The sequence below is a fragment of the Clarias gariepinus genome, chromosome 22 (genome assembly GCF_024256425.1).
Source record: "Clarias gariepinus isolate MV-2021 ecotype Netherlands chromosome 22, CGAR_prim_01v2, whole genome shotgun sequence".
Classification (NCBI taxonomy): Eukaryota; Metazoa; Chordata; class Actinopteri; order Siluriformes; family Clariidae; genus Clarias; species Clarias gariepinus.
In genome coordinates this window covers 12,553,872-12,574,005 of record NC_071121.1, presented here as the reverse complement: position 1 = coordinate 12,574,005, position 20,134 = coordinate 12,553,872, and the positions used below count along the sequence as shown (strand labels likewise).

Sequence of the window (20,134 nt, the reverse complement as noted above, 5' to 3'; positions counted from 1 at the left end):
CCTTTTTTTGTTTTAATTTCAATGATTACAACTTACATTTCCTGGAAATCAAAAATCCCTATCTCAAAGTATCTCAAAATATTTCCAAATTTTCTACGACTCATCAAAAAAGGATTTAGAATACAGACATGTCCAACTTCTGAACAGTATGTAACAGTATATTTATACATGGTCAGGTCTACTATCGCATGAATTACTGCATCAAGGTAGCATGACATTGTTAGGCAATTTAGGCATTGTGTGGCACTGCTGAGGCGTAACTGAAGACCAGTTGCTTTAATAGCAGAATTAATTTCTTCTGTATTAATGGGTTGAGTGTTTTTACCCCAAAGATACTTTATGGGGTTCAGGTCAGGCCAGTTGGCTAACCAATCAAGCAAGCGCATTATTATAATGGACAGCAAACCAGTGGTAGTTAAGGCAGCTTCATAAAACTTGTCAGCAGACAGAAGCAGCTTTATTAACTTTGGAATTGAGGAAAACACAGTACAAAAATACCAGCAGATGACAAGGTATCTCAAATCATCACTGACTGTGGGAACTTTTCCCTGCACTTTAACCAAAGGAAAAACTAAAAGAAAAGCAAAAGAAGAAATACAGTGCAGATTAACAATGCTAAGTGGAGGAGATAATCTAATAATAAAAAAAAAGACTATAGGCATTATAGAGTAGCTCAGAGCAAGTGAAGCTTGCCTAAACACCAAATGTGCTATGACTGGTACTACACCAATAAAGCTTTACTAATTTTTGCTCTTTGCCTTGTTCAAACAAATAATTGTGAAACTGAAGACCACTGAAGTTGCAGAATTACCTTCTGCAGAGCAAAGCATGACTGATAGTGTGTATCGGGTATAAGTCTTCCTATATTGTATGTCATCCATTAGATATACAACAGCAAAATCGTCATCTCTCACAGCGGTTCTTTCACATACGCTCATAAATTATTCATGTCAGTTTGTTCTGCAGGATGAATTAAAAGGCTACATGTTCACATATGTCACTGTGTAATATCTAAACTACATTAGCACGGACATTTGCCAGAGCTGCAGCTAGAACATAGAATCAGAGAGGGGGATAGCATTTAACTTTAATTCAAATGACTTAATGCTCCTTTTTATGTCCAAAGGGATACAGTTCCTTTGGCACCAAATACTTTAAAACCAATTCCCTTTTTATACAGTATCAGCCATGACCTGAGTCAAGGAAACTGGTTGTAAGAGCTACAGTATCATGATGCATCCCAGTTGCTGCTGAAAAATCACATACAGTATAAATGTGCAAGGATTGTGTGATTGCATTCAACATTACATAAATACAGTACATATAAGCCCCTATAAGTACAGTATATAAAGTTCCTGCTCAAAACTAAAAAGTTTATTGTCCTTTTGAGAGCACATCTGAAGTACACTCATGAATTTAACAGAAAGATTTTTGAGTTTAGTATTTGAGAATTTATTTCCTGATATTCTGTGATAGTTTCAATACTTAATAGCTCTTAATGTCTTTTCTTAAATAGAAACTGCATTTGTTTTTAAAACTGATGAACCAACATAAAGAACAGAGAGCTCTGGATGGGAGAAAAAACAGTTATTTTAAAGCTGGAAAAAGAGTTATAAACAGTCCAAGCTGTCTGGAACAGCCTGGAACCTCATCAGGCAGAAAAATATTGACCCAAAAGCACTACCAGCATGGTCAAAGGACTTCATCAACTGAAAAAGTGCAAGGGTTTAATCCAATTTAACATGAGTTTTGCCTTTTGAGCGTGAGACAAAAAAAAGGGAAGTCACCTAAAAATAGTGATTGTAGCTTGATGCACGCATTGCAAACAAGCGCTTTGGTACAGTGGCATGAAACGTGATCAGTCATGCACAGTTATGTCTTTGTTAAACACGCCCAGTAAACGTACAAAGCAGTGGTGGAAAAAGTCATCGGAACAGTGGATTAAAAGTGGTTCTTTCAAAAAAACCATTTTTTTTCTACAGAACTGCCTTGGCTCAGCATATTTATCATAAGTATGTACCTTAATTTACTTATTTAATGATTTTTCCTTTGTTCATACAGTATACTTTGGCTCACCTAAAAACAAGGTGGTTGGCCACCAACAGTGCTCTACAGTGTCCTAAGTTGTGTAACACATCTATTCAGTACGTAGGAGTGTATAGCAAAAGCAAAACAATTGGATTTTGCTGTTCCAATATTTATGAAGGATTAAATGATGATTACATAATGCAAATCACAACATAAGTTCATGTTACCTTATTCACAACTAGTGTTTGGGGGTTTGTTAATGTGTAATTACTACCATTTGTTTTTATATAAACCTGAAAGATCCTGGCATCGCATGCTGCATGCTAATCTAGTAAAATATTATACAAATATGAATGGAGCTTGCTGTTTGTTAGTATATATATATATATATCATCCAATTAAATAGAAAAAATATTGACCTTTTCTTTAAATTCAGAAATAATTAACATACTGATTTAACACAGACTTTTGCCCTTTAAAAAACAAGCATCTCTTAATTGTTGAGCCCTGCCATTACTGTAGCTCACATGTACAGTATAGGCAGGTACCAATTACAGTATATCATTTTTTGTCTCGATCTTATGTGACAAATAGCTCCCCAACATAATCTCCTATTACTGGATATAAGAACTACTACAGTGTTAAGTGCAGTATTCGGTAACTTGCAAAAATCTTTCTCAGGTGAAAAAGAGAGAAAATAAAAACATACTTGTGCAGGCTGTACAATCTGACTCTTTATGGAATCACACACTGTGACACGACTGTGTTTTGTTTAGTACCACACTAGAACACAGAGGTGTTAATTACCTGCAAGTAGCAAGCCTTTACCATGGAAACACTCATTGCCATAGTAACAGAAATGAGAAAAATAGCACCAACCGCCAGTGTTTTGATGTTGAATGACTGGGAGATGGCACTGTCAGAAGTGCAAATGGAGCATGTGTGCTTTACTTTCTTTCAAAACGAAATGCTGCACTGGAAGGAAGAGGAATAAGAGAGGCGTGAGTGAATCAGTGTGTGTGTGTGTCTGTGTGTGTGTGTGTGTGTGTTGGCTGCCCGAAGCATGCCTGTTGGACTGTGATTCACAACTACAGCTTGGCTCACCTCCAATGTGTTTAGCGTAAACTGCAAATCCTAACCTGTCAGATTGGGAGTACAGACCACAGTGACAGAGCAACTCAAGCTCCACTAAAAGTCCTTAAAAGAGCTGCAGGTCAGAAGCAGAAAGAGCAAGTGACAGACACGATGCCAAAAAGTGGAGAGGACATACTGTACGAATAATTACAAGGCATTTCAACATTAACAGCTGGCTGTGAGGATGAAGTTGTACTGAAATGTTATTGAATATCTGAACGGTATACATAGAATAAAAATCAGAGGCAGGGAAGATGTCCTTGTAGACCTTTTTCTGCCCTTGACCACTTAACAGCCACTTTGAGGAGGTGTGTGCAGCGCCAGCGAAAGCATTAGGTGAATTATTAATAAAGCTCTCAGTTAAACAGCCTGCAGTTGTCTTTAACTCAGAGAGACGGAAGGATGAGAAAACAGAAGAACTAGTGACTGGAAATAGAAACAGGGTAAAAAGAAAAAAACAGGGCCAATAATATAATTGCAAATGAAGCAAACATGTACAGTAATATTTAGTATGCACAGGCAAGAAAGGATGCATACTCTATGTGATGGTAGAACTCAAGCTTTACAAGCTTTTAGCTAATAGCAAAGACCCATGAAAGAGAAGCGTTTGCATTTATCCTGAAGATAGATAATTATAAAGGATAACATAATCTATGTTTGATTCATTCATTTTCATGAAGCACTTCATTGTGGTTACGGCAGTCATGGTGCATGCAGTGTCCATTCAAACATTAGGGGAATTAAGTGCTACTAATTAACCCTCTGACATGTTTTTGTAAGTGGATAAAATCCATATGGACAAGATGAGAACATTCGAAATTCCACATAATCAGTAACCCAAGCTCATGAATCCATAATTTATGACTCACACACTCACTGAGCCCAACAGGCAATTTTAACATAGCCAGTCCACCTACCAGCATTTTGAACAGTGGGGGATAATCCACACACCCTGGAGGAAAGTCTACAGAGGACATGTGAAACTCCGCACAAACCAGGATCAAACCAGGAACACTGGGGCTGTGAGGCAGCAATATTACCCACTGTGTCTTACTCACCCACGCAATGCAAAGAAGAATGTAAATATGAAAAAAACTACTTTGACCAGAGGTGGATTCAACTCTAGTCCATGGTTTCATTCGTCCTGGAGAGGCACCAGAGCTTGTGAACTCCAGCGACCCACAACTTTAATGACCCTGAAAATATCACACTGCAGCTCAGACAACACACTCAACAACTGTATATTTAAGCCTGTATAAATCAGAGCTGGTTGTTCCATCAACTGAAGCTTGCTGTGACACCAGTGCATGCTAAGGGTGTTTATTTTGAGATTTCACTTTTCTTATATTTTTTCCCCTGACGTTGTCCTCAATAAACAACAGGATCAACATATAGATCCTTGCATTCTGCATTCTTTACATGCACATCACACCCACTATGTACTGTAGCAAGCAACATTTTGCCCTTTAGACAGAAACAGATAAACTAAATATAAAACTTAAATGTACGAAAATAGACAGATTGACAAATATCAAGAACACTTCCCATAATTTAAGACATACACGACTTAATATGAGGATGAGTCCAAAATTATCTGCACTCCAGTTATATTAAAAACATTCTTTCTGTTCAATGCTACTGTCTCCCCAGTCACTACTTTTTTATGGCGTGTGTTGGACAACCCTAGATAGAGGCCCCACCTCACCTTAGAATCTGGTGATAAGCACACATTTAGAAGTCTTGCAGAGACCTTGACTCCACAACGTGTCTTGACTACCAAATGTGTGATAAATGTACCTTTATTAAAATAAGTACATAATAATGTTGGCTTGGTTTCAATGACAATGTATTCTACATCCTACGAACTGCAAATCAGTTTTTGGGACAGTATTCATTTCAGAAATTGTTTTAAAGCATGCACTAAAAGCAACGTACGACTGTAATGGCACATTGCCATGGTTCCAGCACACAGTGTTCTGTCTGAGTCCAATGAGCACTTCAAACATGGTGTTTGTCCACGTTGCATTCACTGTCAGACAATGAGCCCTTTTAAAAAAAGAAAAAAACTCAGGGACTTGAATCAGTGTGAAGTGGAGAAAAATATTATATGTTTTTGGTTTCATTGTAGGAAATATGGGTTCTCTTTCTTCATCTTACATGGAGTGTTGCACTGACAGAATGACAGAAAAACCCTCATCAGAGCAGGTTTAAATGAGCCAAGTGGTTGGACACAAAGGACAACATTAAAACTGACTAATACGGAGGAGGTAAAATTTACTAATTAACAAATGTACAGCTAAACTAAAGACTTGCACACAGACAAGCAAATACACACAAAAAAAACATTCTCTGGGGTTTCGTAAAAATGAGTCCTGTGGTAATTGGGGAAAAAGACCGACTTAATTAAAAAGGCATGAAATGTGCTCTACAGAAAATGCCAGTGCTCACAAATGGGTGAAAAAAGCGAGCAAAATAAAGGAAGATGAATGCAAAATGGAAAACGAGCGTTTTCACATTCGTTCCCTACTCTTGTAAATGCATTAGAAGCCAGTTTCACATGGTGATCAAATGGAGTGATGCATACTGGGTCACGGAATTATATTACAGCCCTTACACAATAGTAAACCAATCTTAAAGCTTTTTCATTTCAGACTATTAAAAAGCTTATACTGTATGTGTCACATATTAGGATGAATTTGCCTGTGAGTAAACATGTTCAAACACATCTTTGAAACCACTAGGGAGCAGAAAATAAAAGCCCAAATGATCTGAGGGTGTTTTAAATGAGCGTGTACTGCACTGAGGGGGTCATTGCAAGCCTGTCTCATCCCTCTCAAATCCTTCTACCTCATCCCAAAGTTGTTAGGACCACCAGAAGAACACTAAAAATTACTGTCTTGTTCTTAAAACCTGTTTATGACAACTTATTTAACTTATGTGACATGATGCATTATCGTGCTGGAGGTTGCCATTAGTAGATGGGTAAAATGTGGCCATGAAGGTATGCATGAGGTATGCAACACTTAAATAGGCTACGATATTTAAGTGATTACTAATTGGCTTTAAAGTGGGGTAAGAAAATGTTTTCCACATCATTACACCACCTCCCCCAGCCTGGACTGTTGACCCAATGCAGATTGAGTCCAAACATTCTATGGAGATGATAATAAAACTATAATAATTACCAGAATATAGAATTTTGTAACACTCAGTACTTTGTTGTTGTTATTCAATATAAATGTACCTCAGTGAGAGAAAATGCACACCAAAAACTAAGACCGCGCCTCATAAAATCAATATCAGAGGCACTTGTCGGAAAGCCTCCTTCAGTGATTTCACAAAAATCAGTTTATACCATCCTTTCACAGTTTTCCCTTACATCCCTCCACAAATGGATTATGGGCAGAATTTTTTCTCGACTCTGAACTACCACAGCCTGGGCCTTCAAAAGAGAGTCACTCAGAAATTTGCGCTTATGAGGGCCCTTGTTTGTTCTGACCTAAGTCTGGAACCTCACCACATAAATGTGGTGATGAAATCAAATAATGCAATCTCATGGGGTGAAGACAATGTCAAAGCATAAAAGACAAACCTGAAATCCATTTCACCACTTCTAAGGTCACTGAGAATCACTTAGATACCCTCTAGCACACTTCAAGTGCATGTCTGATTTTTTCTTTAAGAATTCCCTTTTCCCAAATGAAACTGTCACAAATCTCTCCCACTCAAACAAGTATTACTTTTGTTTCCACTTGCCTATAATAACTTAATAATAAATTAACTTAAACAAGAGTGACTTGAAAATGAGTGAATGAACACGGGAAATGTTAATTGCGGTGCTACACAATAAACACCAATTTATGTACATACAGTATTAACACACCTGACCTCCTCTAAAACCACACCCAACCCCCCGAACGACTCAGTCCTGCCCCCTATGCACTCGGATTTGGGTCAAAAAGATTGAACAAAAATGTAAAGATGTAACGAAAGAAAATTAATTGAAAATAAATTAAATAATTTTTAAATGAAAAAACTTGAAAAAACTAATAATCTCTGTAAACTCCTATTCTACTCTTTTACTCTGTATCAGCATTATGCTCACATAAACTGAAGTATTTCAGTGGTGGAAAATAAGTCATTTTTCTAAGCAATTGTGAAAACACATTTGTCAAGCATGGATTTGGCTTCTTTTCCTGGGTTAAGATTTGAAGACATATACAATATATAGACCTATATAACGTAATAAAATTTAAGGCATGTGAATTGTGCAAAAAGGTTGTTTTTTTCCATCATAGAAATGATTATACCTCTTTCATTGCAGCTGCCAGCATTGTTCTACTGTATGCTTTTTTTTGGATGTGGACATAAACTGATCTTATAAACAAGTTAAATTCCTATGTATACTGTATGTCTGTACATTTGGCATTTAAAATGATTCTGATTCTGACGAGTGAAGCTTTCAGAAACATGATGATGACGGTCACAGCAGCTTTTTTTTTCACGTTTCATGGAGACACAGACATTTCGGAAGTGGAAGCCGGACACCAAATGCCAAAAATGGATATGTGTCCTTGTCACAGCAAGCTTGGCCAAGGCTCTAGCTTGCTGGATATACAAGGCTTTTCTAACAAAAAGAACCAGCTTGGAAGTAGTGCCAAATTGGAGAGTGATAGTCAACACAGAGGCTTCTCTTTCAGGCTTCAACAGCAATGAGGTGGAAGCAGAGGATGTGTGGCCACACAGTTAAGATCAGAACACATCAACCTGGATTGAGGACATGCTGGGATTGAGGACATGCCATCTAATCCTAAAATCTGGTCTATAATTCTAAGACATTGTCTTGTGTTGGCTTGCCCAAATAATGAAATAAAAGCTACATCAACAATCAGGAGAGCAAAAAGGGCAAAGCAGCTATCTGCTTACTTACTACAGAATCTCCTCAGATAAGCTCATACTGTATGTCGCTTCTTAAGAGTAACACTTATAAAGGCATATGAAGATCTTACCTACTACTGGTAAGATCACTTACTGTATGTGTCTATTTACTGTAAAAGGAGATTTATATCTCAATAATTGAAATTATATTTCTTACAAACAAAACCATACACACTACAACATGCAGTGAAATGCATATTCCATTGTTGGTGACCTAAATAGAGAAAAATTACCACTTAAAATAATAAATGAGGCAAGAGTAAAAAAATACCTACAGTAATCCATATTCTTAAAGGGGTAAAAATAACAACAACCAGAATGCTTGCATCAGTGATCTAATTACATAAATTTAATTTACTTGTTTAATTATTAATTTATCTAATTAAATAGCTTTAAGAATATTGCTTTTAGCTGTTATAAATGTTTCTAACAAAATTCTTCTTTGTGACCACCCTGCATGATAATGGTAGTCCTGTGGTCTGAATGATAAATGGTAAAGGAGAGATCGAGGTGATAAGTGATGACTCTGCACTGTTTTAATCAAACCAGCATGAATTTGTCAAGTCAAATAGCTGGTTCTTGCTTGTTTTTAAATTCCCTTGCATTTTGATCAGTTCAGCTTGACATATCTTTGTATTACATGAATTTTTATTAGTTTATATTTTTTTTGTTACTTTCATGCCTTGGAGCTTGGATTGCATCAGAATAGTCACGAGTGCCAGTTTTTTACAATGCCTGGTCTCTTGGGACAAGTGTTTTACTCTCCTTGTGGTTCTATCCAGCTTACCAGTGTTGACCAGCACAATTATGATTACTGTCCGCCTCAATCAAACCTGTAAAAAATACAATATTAGTATGGCTAACTTAATGAAATAAATTTAGAGTTTTTTTGCCCAAAATTTGTTGACTTAAGTAGTTTCTTGGGCTAAGTCAAAGTAAGTTCAGCTATAAGTCAAATTGAATTGAATGGTCACATTGTTGTTAAATTGTTTGCATTGTTAGTGCTTTAAAAAAAAGCAGAACAAGTACTTACTCTTTGTGTACTTTACTTACTCAAAGTGCTTTCTTGTAGATATGATATCATTTGACCACATCTTTTTGATAAACTGCTGCTCACAATAGGGGGCAGTGTAACACACACAAACTGCTCACTTCTGCTCGCTTGAGCTCACAAACACCTATGATTGGCTAGTGTCACTATGACAGACGTGAGAGTGCAGGTTAGAGTGCCCTTTTTCCTAGAGCACAGCTAATCTGCTCCCTAGACCCCTAGACTAATGGCTTGTCAACAAATACAGTATAAGGGTATTTTTTAAAAACACGCATTTTGGCCTTTCAATCACAAGTGAACAGTCCTTGAAAAGTAGAGATATTTAGAAGCTTCACGTTTAGTGTTGGGTGAAAAAAAAACTTTGGTTATGTTTGGTTATATGGTTCTGGGTTATATTTCTGCCTACTTTGACAGCCTGTATTTGATTTTCATCCCATTTCATACAAGTGGGCTAGGTATCCATTGAAAATGGTGCTTTTGGAAAACCCCCTCCAAAGGCCATGTTCACACGTATGTATTTTTTAGAACTGAATTTTCCTACTTTTATTATTATTATTATTATCATTATTTCTATTATTGTTATTATTATTAATAATAATAATAATAATAAATCTGTCCACACGACCTACATGTTAAAAATATCTTTGTCCACATAAAAATGCAAAATGCTCTGTTAAGCGTTGTCATGAGCATCCCTAATAAACAGGGGGCCAATCATAAACCTAGACAAAACTTCATTATCTGTTCGGCCGTGTAGAAGTCTCGTCTAAGACCGGGTCTCGTCCAAAAAAATCCAAAACCTAAAAAAAAATCTCAGTTTTTAAAAACACCCTGAACAAATACCTCATGTGAAATTCAAACGAGTGAATGTGTTTTAAACCATAATAACAGAACACTTTTAATACGTGAGAAACACTACAATATGTTCAAACTATTAACTTAACAAAATGTTTAAGTTCCAACATGCTAGCTCATAACACTTACCTACTATATAGATTGCAAGCAATATTGTAATTTCCATAGCATTATTTATACAGTACATGCATACATACATACACCCAGATTTATCTACAGTATGTAAATCGATAAGAGCCTTCCATTGGATAAATCCCGCAGTGATTATGCTTCTCATTTCTTGAACTAATATGGCAGAAGACATCCTGTGGTCATGGCAAAGATGTTACTCTATTTTAGAAGGATCAAATTATTGGCCTGCATTAATGAAAGAAAACAATTAAGGAGATTGTTAAAACTACTCAAAGTGGGTTAAGAACTGTCCACCACATCTTGAAATCAAGTGATTCATAAAATCAAATCATAAAAAACAACAGCAGAACTCACAGTCATGTTTAATAGTAAAATAAAGACTATGCACAATGTAAAGAGAACTCAGGAGGACTTGGGACTAAACAGCTGTTTAGCCTTGAGAAAACCACTTATCGGTGAGGCTAACCAGAAAAAGGCTTCAATTTGCTAAGAAGCATACAGAATGTACTATGAAGCACTGGAAAAAGGTCATGTGGTCTGATGGATGCATCAGGGTAAGAAGAGAGGCTAAAGAAATGAGGCACTCATCATGCTTAGTGCCTACCATACTATACAAGCCTGTGAGGGCAGGGTCATGATCTGGCTAGTTGAGGTCTAGGATCATTTGCTGTACGGCCTAACCCTAGACTGGGACGTAACACCAGCAATATGATGTGCGGTCGGCTGATGTCCTAAATATACCGAATGACATGGTTTATCCATCAATAGATCTTTTCTTCCCTGATGAAATGGGCATATTTCAAGATGAAGATGCCAGGGTTCATCAGGCTCAAGTTGTAATACAGTAGAGTGGTTCAGGGAGCATAAGACATCATTTTCACACATGGAATGGCCAACACAGAGTCCATTAACCCTTAATCTTTGGGATATGCTAGAGAAGACTTTAGGCATTTTGGAATTTAGCATGCAAGTGCATACTTTTTTTTTATTCTTTGCCATTATATACATTCTTTGATCCGATTAAAAGTCAGACTGAGACAGAGCTACTGTAAACACTAATAATTTTTTACTTGAAAAGCAGGTTGTAACAATGGCATATAAAAAAGATGTACTAGAATTGATCAAACGATGCAAAAAAAAAAAGTATCTTTTCGGTTATTATAAAGGTTTTTTTTTCCTTTACTGTTTTAGTTAATACTCAAATGTTTTTTTTTGCCTTAAGTTAGATACCAAATATTGCCTTAAGTTAGACACCAAATACAATATAATGCCATACTGTACAGCGTGTATGACCAAAATAAATACGTAAAGTATACTTAAATAAAGTCTGTGTCTATGAGTCCTGGTCCATGCCTGTGGCATCATGGAAGAAAAACCCAATGGATGTTTTGCCACATAATGTTGCTGAACCTACAGTAGCCCTGACCAAATAAAGGCTTCTGCAGTAAGCACTACGCATGATGTGGCATCGCTTCATGAGCTTCCTTTCTTACCCTGCTCTGGGCATCAATCTAAACTCATCAGACCACAGAACCTTTTCCCATTCCTCCAAAACCTAATCTTTATGCTTCCTAGAAAATTTAGGCTTTTTTTCTGATTAGTTTGATAATCCTGTGAGTTTTAATAACATTTGTGCTTATGGAAATGCTCTTACTTACTATTAAGCATTTTTTTACCATACAATTTCACCAAGTGTTTAATTGCTCTCTATTCATGATTTTTCTCTGCCCGCATTGCTTAAACGGTTCAGATAATATATAGTTGTTGTTAATCTTTCAGCTGCTCCCGTCGACCAGCACAACAACTTGGTACAGCTTTTACATCAAATGCCCTTCTTGACACAACCCTCCCATTTTATCCTGGCTTGGGAACGGCACAGAATCCAGTGGCTGGGAATTGAACCCTCGTCTTCCGCACAGCAGGAAGTCCTTTTTTTTTTGCCTCTTTGCCCAATTATTTTAATCTTCTGAAATTGCTACATTTTTGGATATTTTAAATATCTATGGTTCGGCATAATAATAGTAGCAATACTTATCACTCCAAAATCCACATGCCCAATCCTACAGTACTTTAAGGGGAGCTGTAAATACTATATTGTGAACATTAAAAGATATATAATAACATAATGACAGGGAGTCATGGGCTAAAGTAAAAGCAAGGCAGACTAATTGCGATAAAAGAAAGCATGATCACAGCCGGAGCTTTTGGAGGGGTTAGCTAATAGTAGTGAAGCTGATCAAACCCAGTAATAAGCACTCTATCTCTCCATTACACGCTGCAAAACCTGACAACAGCAACATCAAGAGTGGAGGGAGTCACTGGTTGGCACAGCGACTCAGCCTGCCTCGTTCTAAAAATGTCTTTGGGTCAAACAGACACTCATGAACAAACATACACACACATACACGCACACCTGTTGCTAGGCAACAGCAATGCTCTCTTGATCAGGAAGTGAGAGGGATGGAGATGAGGAGAAGAGTTGAAGAAACAGATAGGATGAGATGCTACAATGTGATGGGAAGAGTAAGGAGGAGAGAGTGAATTGGGAGTCAAAAGCTTCAGGCACGGCCTCGCTATCAGTCAGGTTACACGTGGGTCTGGCCATCGGAAACAGTCCAAAAATACTTACGATGTTCTAAATGATATCACTAACAACTAGCTCTACATGACTTGTCATCATCCTGATTTGCAGAGAATACAGCCAACATCCTGTGTTTTCGTTTCCGTAATGAATATTCAGGATCCTGGAACTGACCACAAAAACGTAATTTTAGCTTTGTTTTTCTGCCTTGACCGACCGACCCAACAGCAAAGTAAAAAAAATTTTCCTGATGGCTTCTCAACCCTTTTTAATCTGATATTCTACATTTTTTTTTTTAAACAACATTATAAAAGGATTAAAAATTAAGCTATGCTTAGTACAAAGAACTAAGTAACAAAATCTTATTATAGAAGTCTGGAAAGTTCAATGAAGTTCAAAGAAATGCAGATATGATTATATCTTCAAAGCTCGTCAAACCCTGTGATGATGCAACATATGAGCGATATGAGAGAGAGAGAGAGAGAGGGAGAGAGAGAGAGAGAGAGAGAGAGAAAGAGAGAAAGTCTAATTACAGGTCACAGTGGAATAAATCCTTGATAAAACAGCAAGCTAAGGCAGGGCATCATGCACGCACATGCAAACACACACACACACACACACACACACACACACACACACACACACACATACACATTGACACCTGGGAGCAGTTTTGCATAGCCTACACAGCAGAGTATCACAGCAGGGTCTACTGTATGAAGCTCTCAGTTTTATAATAATAAAACGTGTTGTAGCATAATATAACACCCTGCAATACAGTAGACATAATAGTAGCTAAATAGATTGAGATACACATTGTGTCATTCACAAAAGTGGTATAATTTAATCATTTTAGTTATTTGATTTCAGGAATGTATAAAGAATTCCTTAAATGGCTTTATGCTTTACGTGCCTCCTATTTATTATTTTTTTCCTGCCAACATGCCTTTCATTATAAATGCAATTATATTTCATTTTTAGTGACAATGAAAATACACTACTTAGGAGCACACACAAGACATTGACATCTTTAAAAAGGAAAAATCCTGAAACAACTGTCTTTTTTTTTTTTTTTACATGGAGGAAACAGTTCTTCTTTATAAATGTATGATGTAGGATTACATTCAGTGTCAAAGGTTGTTTGTGGTTTGCAAATGTATAAAAGTTTTAAAAACTTTTATGAACATATAGTAAAGGGTAAGTTTTCATTAGAGAAGAACAGGATGTAGAATCTACAGTACTAATAAGCTGTACTTCTACACAATATCTCTATGACTCGGTTCACTCATCATTCACCAAAATGAACAATTATTTTTAATAAACAGACCCGCAACACATCTTTATATACACATTTTGGCTATATAGTAGTTCCAGTAATAAAAATATTGAAATGCAGCTAAGGAGATTTTATAATAAACAGAATGAGCAGCTCACTTCTCATATCTTCTAGTCCGAATCTTTTTTTTTAATCTACTGCACTGCATAGTGTCACGTGACAAAAGAATGAACGACTTGACTAGAAGACTCATTGAAAAGAATCACTGAATTCTGTTTCCTGTGTACTGCACTGCATGGTGTCCATGGGAGTCACGTGACTAACAACCAAACGATTCAGACTAGAAGACTCAAAGGTAATCTCTGTTTCCTGTACATAACCTAGGGAGGTTTTGCGACACTTTGTGCATGCGCCCAGTAAAAATGAACAAATCTCTCTCTGAGACTACTTGCACTTCTGAGTCACATTCCTTGCATTTCCAGCCACTCGTTCCTAAACAACCCATCACTACTAGTGACTTGCACCTCTAGGGTCTGGGCTCAAATCCTGCCTCTGGGTCTGAGTACATTGAGTTTGCAATTTTTTTGTTTGTGTTTTGTTTTGGTTGTGCCTGTATCCCCCGACCTCCCCCACCACACACACACACACTTTCTCCCCAATGTCTTCACGACCCACTCAACAGCCAGCTCTCTACTGTAGCTCTCTGTATCTCTGCATACTTATGAACTGCTACTCATGCAGAGCAACACTGGCCTTTTCCCTTCCTCACAGATGCCCATGATAACCCAGTGTCGCTGTAACAGACGTACAATAGAGAAGATATCTTCCTTCCCAATAGTCAATTTTGCTCATAATTTCTTCTAATTAAATCTCATGACCATCTGATGTCCTGAAGATAGGGCACATTTTTTTCTGTTGAGAGCCTTTTTTGCATTGATCCTTGTTTTTGTTTAAGTTTGTATTTATCGTTTTAAAAGAACCTCATTACTAGAATACCATTAACACAATCTCAAGTGTTCTCTGAAGAAAGAAGGTAAGGGGGCTTTTTAAGGGCTTGCCTTCCAAGAAATACTGATTGAAAGATGTCAGAAGTATTTTCTAAATTCAAATAGGCAACAAAAATGCATTCATACATACAGTGTCTAGGGAACTTTATACAGTAGCAGGAAAAGCAGTGCTTTTGGCATGCTGATTGACAGGGAATAGAGAAACACTGTTCTTCCCACTTACTGTAGGAAGCAGTGAAGCTATTATCTTATGACTTCCCAACCTCAAGGTTACAATTTAGAACATAATCTTGCTTCAGAGCAAAAGCAGCCACATGTAGTTATTTTTCCCCCTGGCATTTAGAATTTAATCTGAAATAGGCCTAAATTTATCCAACCATAACTAAGACTTGTGCAGAAAGTAAAATGGGGGTTGTGGCCAGAGCCAGATTTGGAAAAATGCATTGCCATCATTCAGCTTGACAGTATGGACAACACTGGCCATCAGGCAGTTGTTATCTGGATAGAGCTGGCCAATTAAAAAAAATAAAGAAAGAAAAAATCACATTAGGATTATTTTGTGATTGCAATTTAAACTGTTAAATGCAATTAATATTTGTGTTGTTTTTTGAATAATACCTGCAATAAATGTGTTGCACAGCCTTTTGCAATTTGATAACCGAACATTTTCATTATGCAATTAATTGTGAAGCTCTATATCTAAAAAAAACCTTAGACTTGCTTTTACAAATGAGAAATAGGGAGGTAATTGCACATGTTTATTTAATTGCAATTTAGTAGTAATAGTTCTATTTACAGCACAAGTCAAAAGTTTGGACACAAGTTTGGATTAATTTTCTAAATTCTAGAACAACACTAAATATTTCAAAATTATAAAAGAACATACTGGGCATTAGGTAATTAAGTAACAACAACCCATCAAGCACCATGAAGAATTTTTTTCTCACGAAGACGATCCCAGGAAAGAAAGACTTGAAAAGTTACCAACCTCAAAAATCACTAATTACCAGCACCTCAGATTAGAGGCATTATAAAGGCTTTACAGAACATAAGTAGCAGACACATCTCAATATCAACTGTTCGTAGAAGATTATTGCATATTTGTTATGCCTTAAGCAAAAAGCAATAAACCTGAAAAGATCATAAATTTGTCAAAACTTTTGCCTGGTAGTGTACCTTGATGCCAATTTTCTGCAAATCAGTCTAAATGTCAAACCTATCATAGTGCCAACAGGATGTTCTTCATAACAAAAGCCATGCACTGAAGACCTGATGCTAATAACATGTACGCCCCCTTGCTGATGGCAGCAGAAGATTGGTCATACTTCTATAAATACAAAACGAGCATATCTGAGCTTGTCAGGTAACTGCTAGCCGCCTGTTCAGGAAAGAAAACCTGCTGTTCACATTCACACTTCTGTTCATTCCACTCTCTTCTTTCATCCTTGATTCTGCAGCCAAGAAGTCATGCCAAAATCCTGACAAACAAACCAGACAGAGGTAGGGAGAAGACCCTTTTAGGAGCTCTGAAGTGGCTGCAGTATTTTGCTGGTTTCCTGTTTGAAAGGTGCGTGATGCAGTGCTCCGGATTGGGGAATGCGACGAAGCGACGGGAAAAGGAACTATAAACCATAAACCATAAACTAAACAGTCATCCATCTCGCCATTGCTATTCATTCAAAACCACCTAAATATTCCCTTCCATGGAGAAGAAGAGAGATTCTGGGTAAGAGAATGACTAATGGGTTTCAATGGGATGCTTATGTATCCACAGCACACACACAGACTAGTGTGCAAAAGAGTGTCTTTATAGTAGGATGTAGTGAGATAACAGCGCTAATCTCTCACAACCACAAGTGAAAGTGACAATTGGGACTCTTTCTACTCAAGACAAGCCTGTCCCTGAAACACCCAACGTCTTCAAGTTTCTAACTCGTGTCCTGAGGAGCGAGGCTTTTAGTAAGAATCAATTTGCTGAATAAAAATTTTTAATACAATAAAAGACAATAGAAAGATGTAAAATTGATCTGGGTCAGTGTTTATTCTATATCAGTTTACTTTACTGAACTCAAGTTTAAAATCGAATCGCACCTTCCATGTCTTCACTGTTTTACCATACAGTACACTCGTTCTCATATTAAGGTCAGAAATAGCTCAGTCAAATATATTTATAGTAAAAGCTGGCATAGCATCGCTGGATGCATATTAACAAAGACTTTTGTCTCTATACTCTCAAATCTTTATTAAACAATATTATACAATATTATCTTATCATGTGTTATACTGTATAATACACACATTGCAACTATGAATATTGTTATGACATACAAATAAAAACTACAGCTGTAATTTATAAGTAGATTGACAATTCAATTCATTTCAGTTTTTTGGCGGTAAGATTTTGAATTCCATTAAATTATGAATATAGCTCATGTTTATCATCTGATGTATCTCAAGTAGCTTAAGTCCTTAACTACTAAAATATTTATTAAACACAGAAATGCTGTGTTGTTGATTGTTTAAGTATCATGTCTACAAAATAATAACTTTTTTTTATGCAAATCTTCTGATCCATATGCCAGTATTTTACCAACTACAGTATGCATACACTCAACAGAAGAAGAAAAAGCAAGCCTACTTTTGAAGAAAAAAAACAGCTCTTACCTATCTCCAAGGCAGTTACGCCCATTGATGCCTGTCCCAATCCAGTCTTCCTTTCCCACTTGCCCTCATCTGGGTGGTAGACTTCCACTGATGCAAGCGGACTCTGTTGAGCATCCATGCCGCCCATAACCACCAGCTGGTCCCCCAGTGCCACAGCCGAAGCTCCTGCCCTGGCAGTTGGCAATGGTGGTAGCTGACACCAGCTTTGGCTCTCTAAGTCCAAGACCTCTACAGAGTCCAGAGGCATTCCATTCTCGCTGCAGCCCCCCATCACATAAAGGCGGCCGCCCCACAGTACAGGTGTGCAGTAGACCCGGCATGTCGCCATTGGGGGAAAGACCTCCCATTGCAAAGATTTCACAGGACTTACAGCCATCTCAGGCACTGGCATGGCTTTACGTGGGCACAGAGGCGATGGAACATTACAGGCGCCAGGCAGAAGGGAAACAAGGCAAACAGAATGAGAGATTATAACTATAGGACCAGATGTTGTCTGTGGAGCAGCAACTATTGTTAGTGTGCCAGAGGTTTAGATTTTTTTATGCCTTTTCTTCTCCACAAAAGGCAAGTGACACAAAAATGCCTTAACTCTCTTTTGATTTTGTATTCATTTCTGTTGCTTTTTCCATCAAATAAACATTTCTATACACATTGCTCCAAAACTGGTGGAACATTGGGTCAATTAAAAAAACATACCAGGTAACTGACATACATGTCAGAAATGATGGATAAAGCCTACTTTAAGTTTCAGGTGTAATCCTGTCTATCAGTTCCCATTACTGATCAGTGGTTCTTGGCCTGGCTTGATCCTCGGTAATCCAATAGTGATTTCTCATGCAGTGCTCATTTCCTCTCCATCACCGCCAAAGAGAAGAAGAAAAGCCCTTGCAAGCAAGCAGCCGCTGGGTAATCGGTCTACTGAGCTAAAAGCTGGCAAAGAGAAAGACAGAGACAGAATAAAAAAATGACTGACAGTAAGAGAGGAAAAGCGAATAGCTGATAATGTCACTAATTTAAGTGTAGAAGTGCCTCCTGAAGTACAGTGGGCTTATTTTAAGTATAGTGGAAGGTACTGCAGGTCCCTGTGGGGCCAAAATGATCCTTCCTGTAAGACTACGATCCCCAGGCCTGTGTCAAACAAACCCAGTCACCCAAATGATTTGATGGCCAAAGCACTGACATTTACCATTTACTTGACTCAGATGATAAGACTTATTGTGTGTGTGCATTTGTGAGCGACATTGTGAGTGGAAAGTGGCAGGCTTCAGTAGTCTGGCTATCTCCATAGGTCAGCCTTTCTACAGGGAATCAGTGTTAAGAGCAGGCACTGCAGAAGCCTAATTGGAACCTGTGCATATAGAATTAGTAATCTTATTAAGATGAGGAGTTTGATTGAAACTGTTGTCTGAGACTGAGGAGGAGAGAGAAAGGGTAGAAGTGCAAAATCGGCTGTGAGAACATGAACGGGACATGCGTGGGTGAGGGAGGTAGAATCACTGGGGAATCCTAAGAAGCTTGCTGGAGCGTAGCAGTGAGAAAGGAGGATGTGAGTGTGTGTGTTAAGGTCTATCTGTGCAGTGAACAGATGGAGACTGTCCCCCTTAGAGACAACAGCACTGATGAAGAGGAGATGGAGTAAATGCTAAGGATGTGCTGAGTCAGATCTATCTGTGTGTGTGTGTGTATGTGTGTGTGTGTGTGTGTGTGTGTGTGTGTGTGTGTGTGTGTGTGTGTGTGTGTGTGTTTAATTAAGATGTCACTGATGACAGTGCCCTGCACTATGCTCCAACAGCTCCACTACAGAGACGAGCACATATTCATAATGATTAAGCTAGATCTAGTCACCAGAAATGAAAATGTATTTACAGCATAATAAAGAGGTAATGTGACTTCTGAAGTGCATGTGTCATGCTCATTTACGAACATATCACAATTATTTAGCACTACAAGCAAGTCAATTAATGTCAAAAGTTAGTTTAGCGGAAGAAAGAACACTTGAAATGTAAAAGACCAGTTACCCAGAGCAAACAGCTTCCTTTGCTTTATCTGCAGACATTACTCCACTGAAAAGTTCGGAATCCTTTGTCCCTTCATGATTCCAAGAAAATATTTTCCAGTTGATGTATTATCATCAGACAGGAGGCCTGTAGGGTTGGCGGATAAGAATTTGTAGTCAGATTCCGTATGATTTCCTAGAAGCCCAAAGAGAAACAAAAATAAGCACAATACATGAGAAAGAGAAAGGATAAAAAGAGAGAGAGAGAGGGAGAGAGAGAGAGAGAGAGAGTCCCACTGGGAGTTTTATCATTCACTAATTAGAAGCCTCAGTGGGTTACTGTATGCAGACAATTCAGCTAACAGTTTAACATTTAGTGTATGTAACACACTTACCCTTTACACAATGAGACACTCAAGTGAACACAGTCACCATTACAAAAAAAAAAAAAAGGAATTGTTTTACCAAGATA

At 37.6% G+C, this 20,134-nt stretch overlaps 1 protein-coding gene across 2 annotated transcripts in view; it reads right to left on the bottom strand.

Moving 5' to 3' along the window:
* The window catches only part of LOC128510703 (kelch domain-containing protein 8B-like), a 103,664-nt gene extending 83,913 nt beyond the window's left edge, over nt 1–19,751 (bottom strand). The window contains exons 1-2 of one of the 2 annotated variants that reach the window (XM_053483166.1): nt 19,685–19,751; nt 17,667–18,596 (exon numbers count right to left, since the gene is read on the bottom strand). In XM_053483166.1, the coding sequence (XP_053339141.1) occupies nt 17,667–18,057 (391 nt within the window). In that variant the 5' untranslated portion in view covers nt 18,058–18,596; nt 19,685–19,751. The remainder of the gene's footprint in view (nt 1–17,666; nt 18,597–19,684) is intronic. The other variant, XM_053483167.1, reaches the window with a different exon arrangement.
* Between the last annotated feature and the right edge of the window lie 383 nt (nt 19,752–20,134).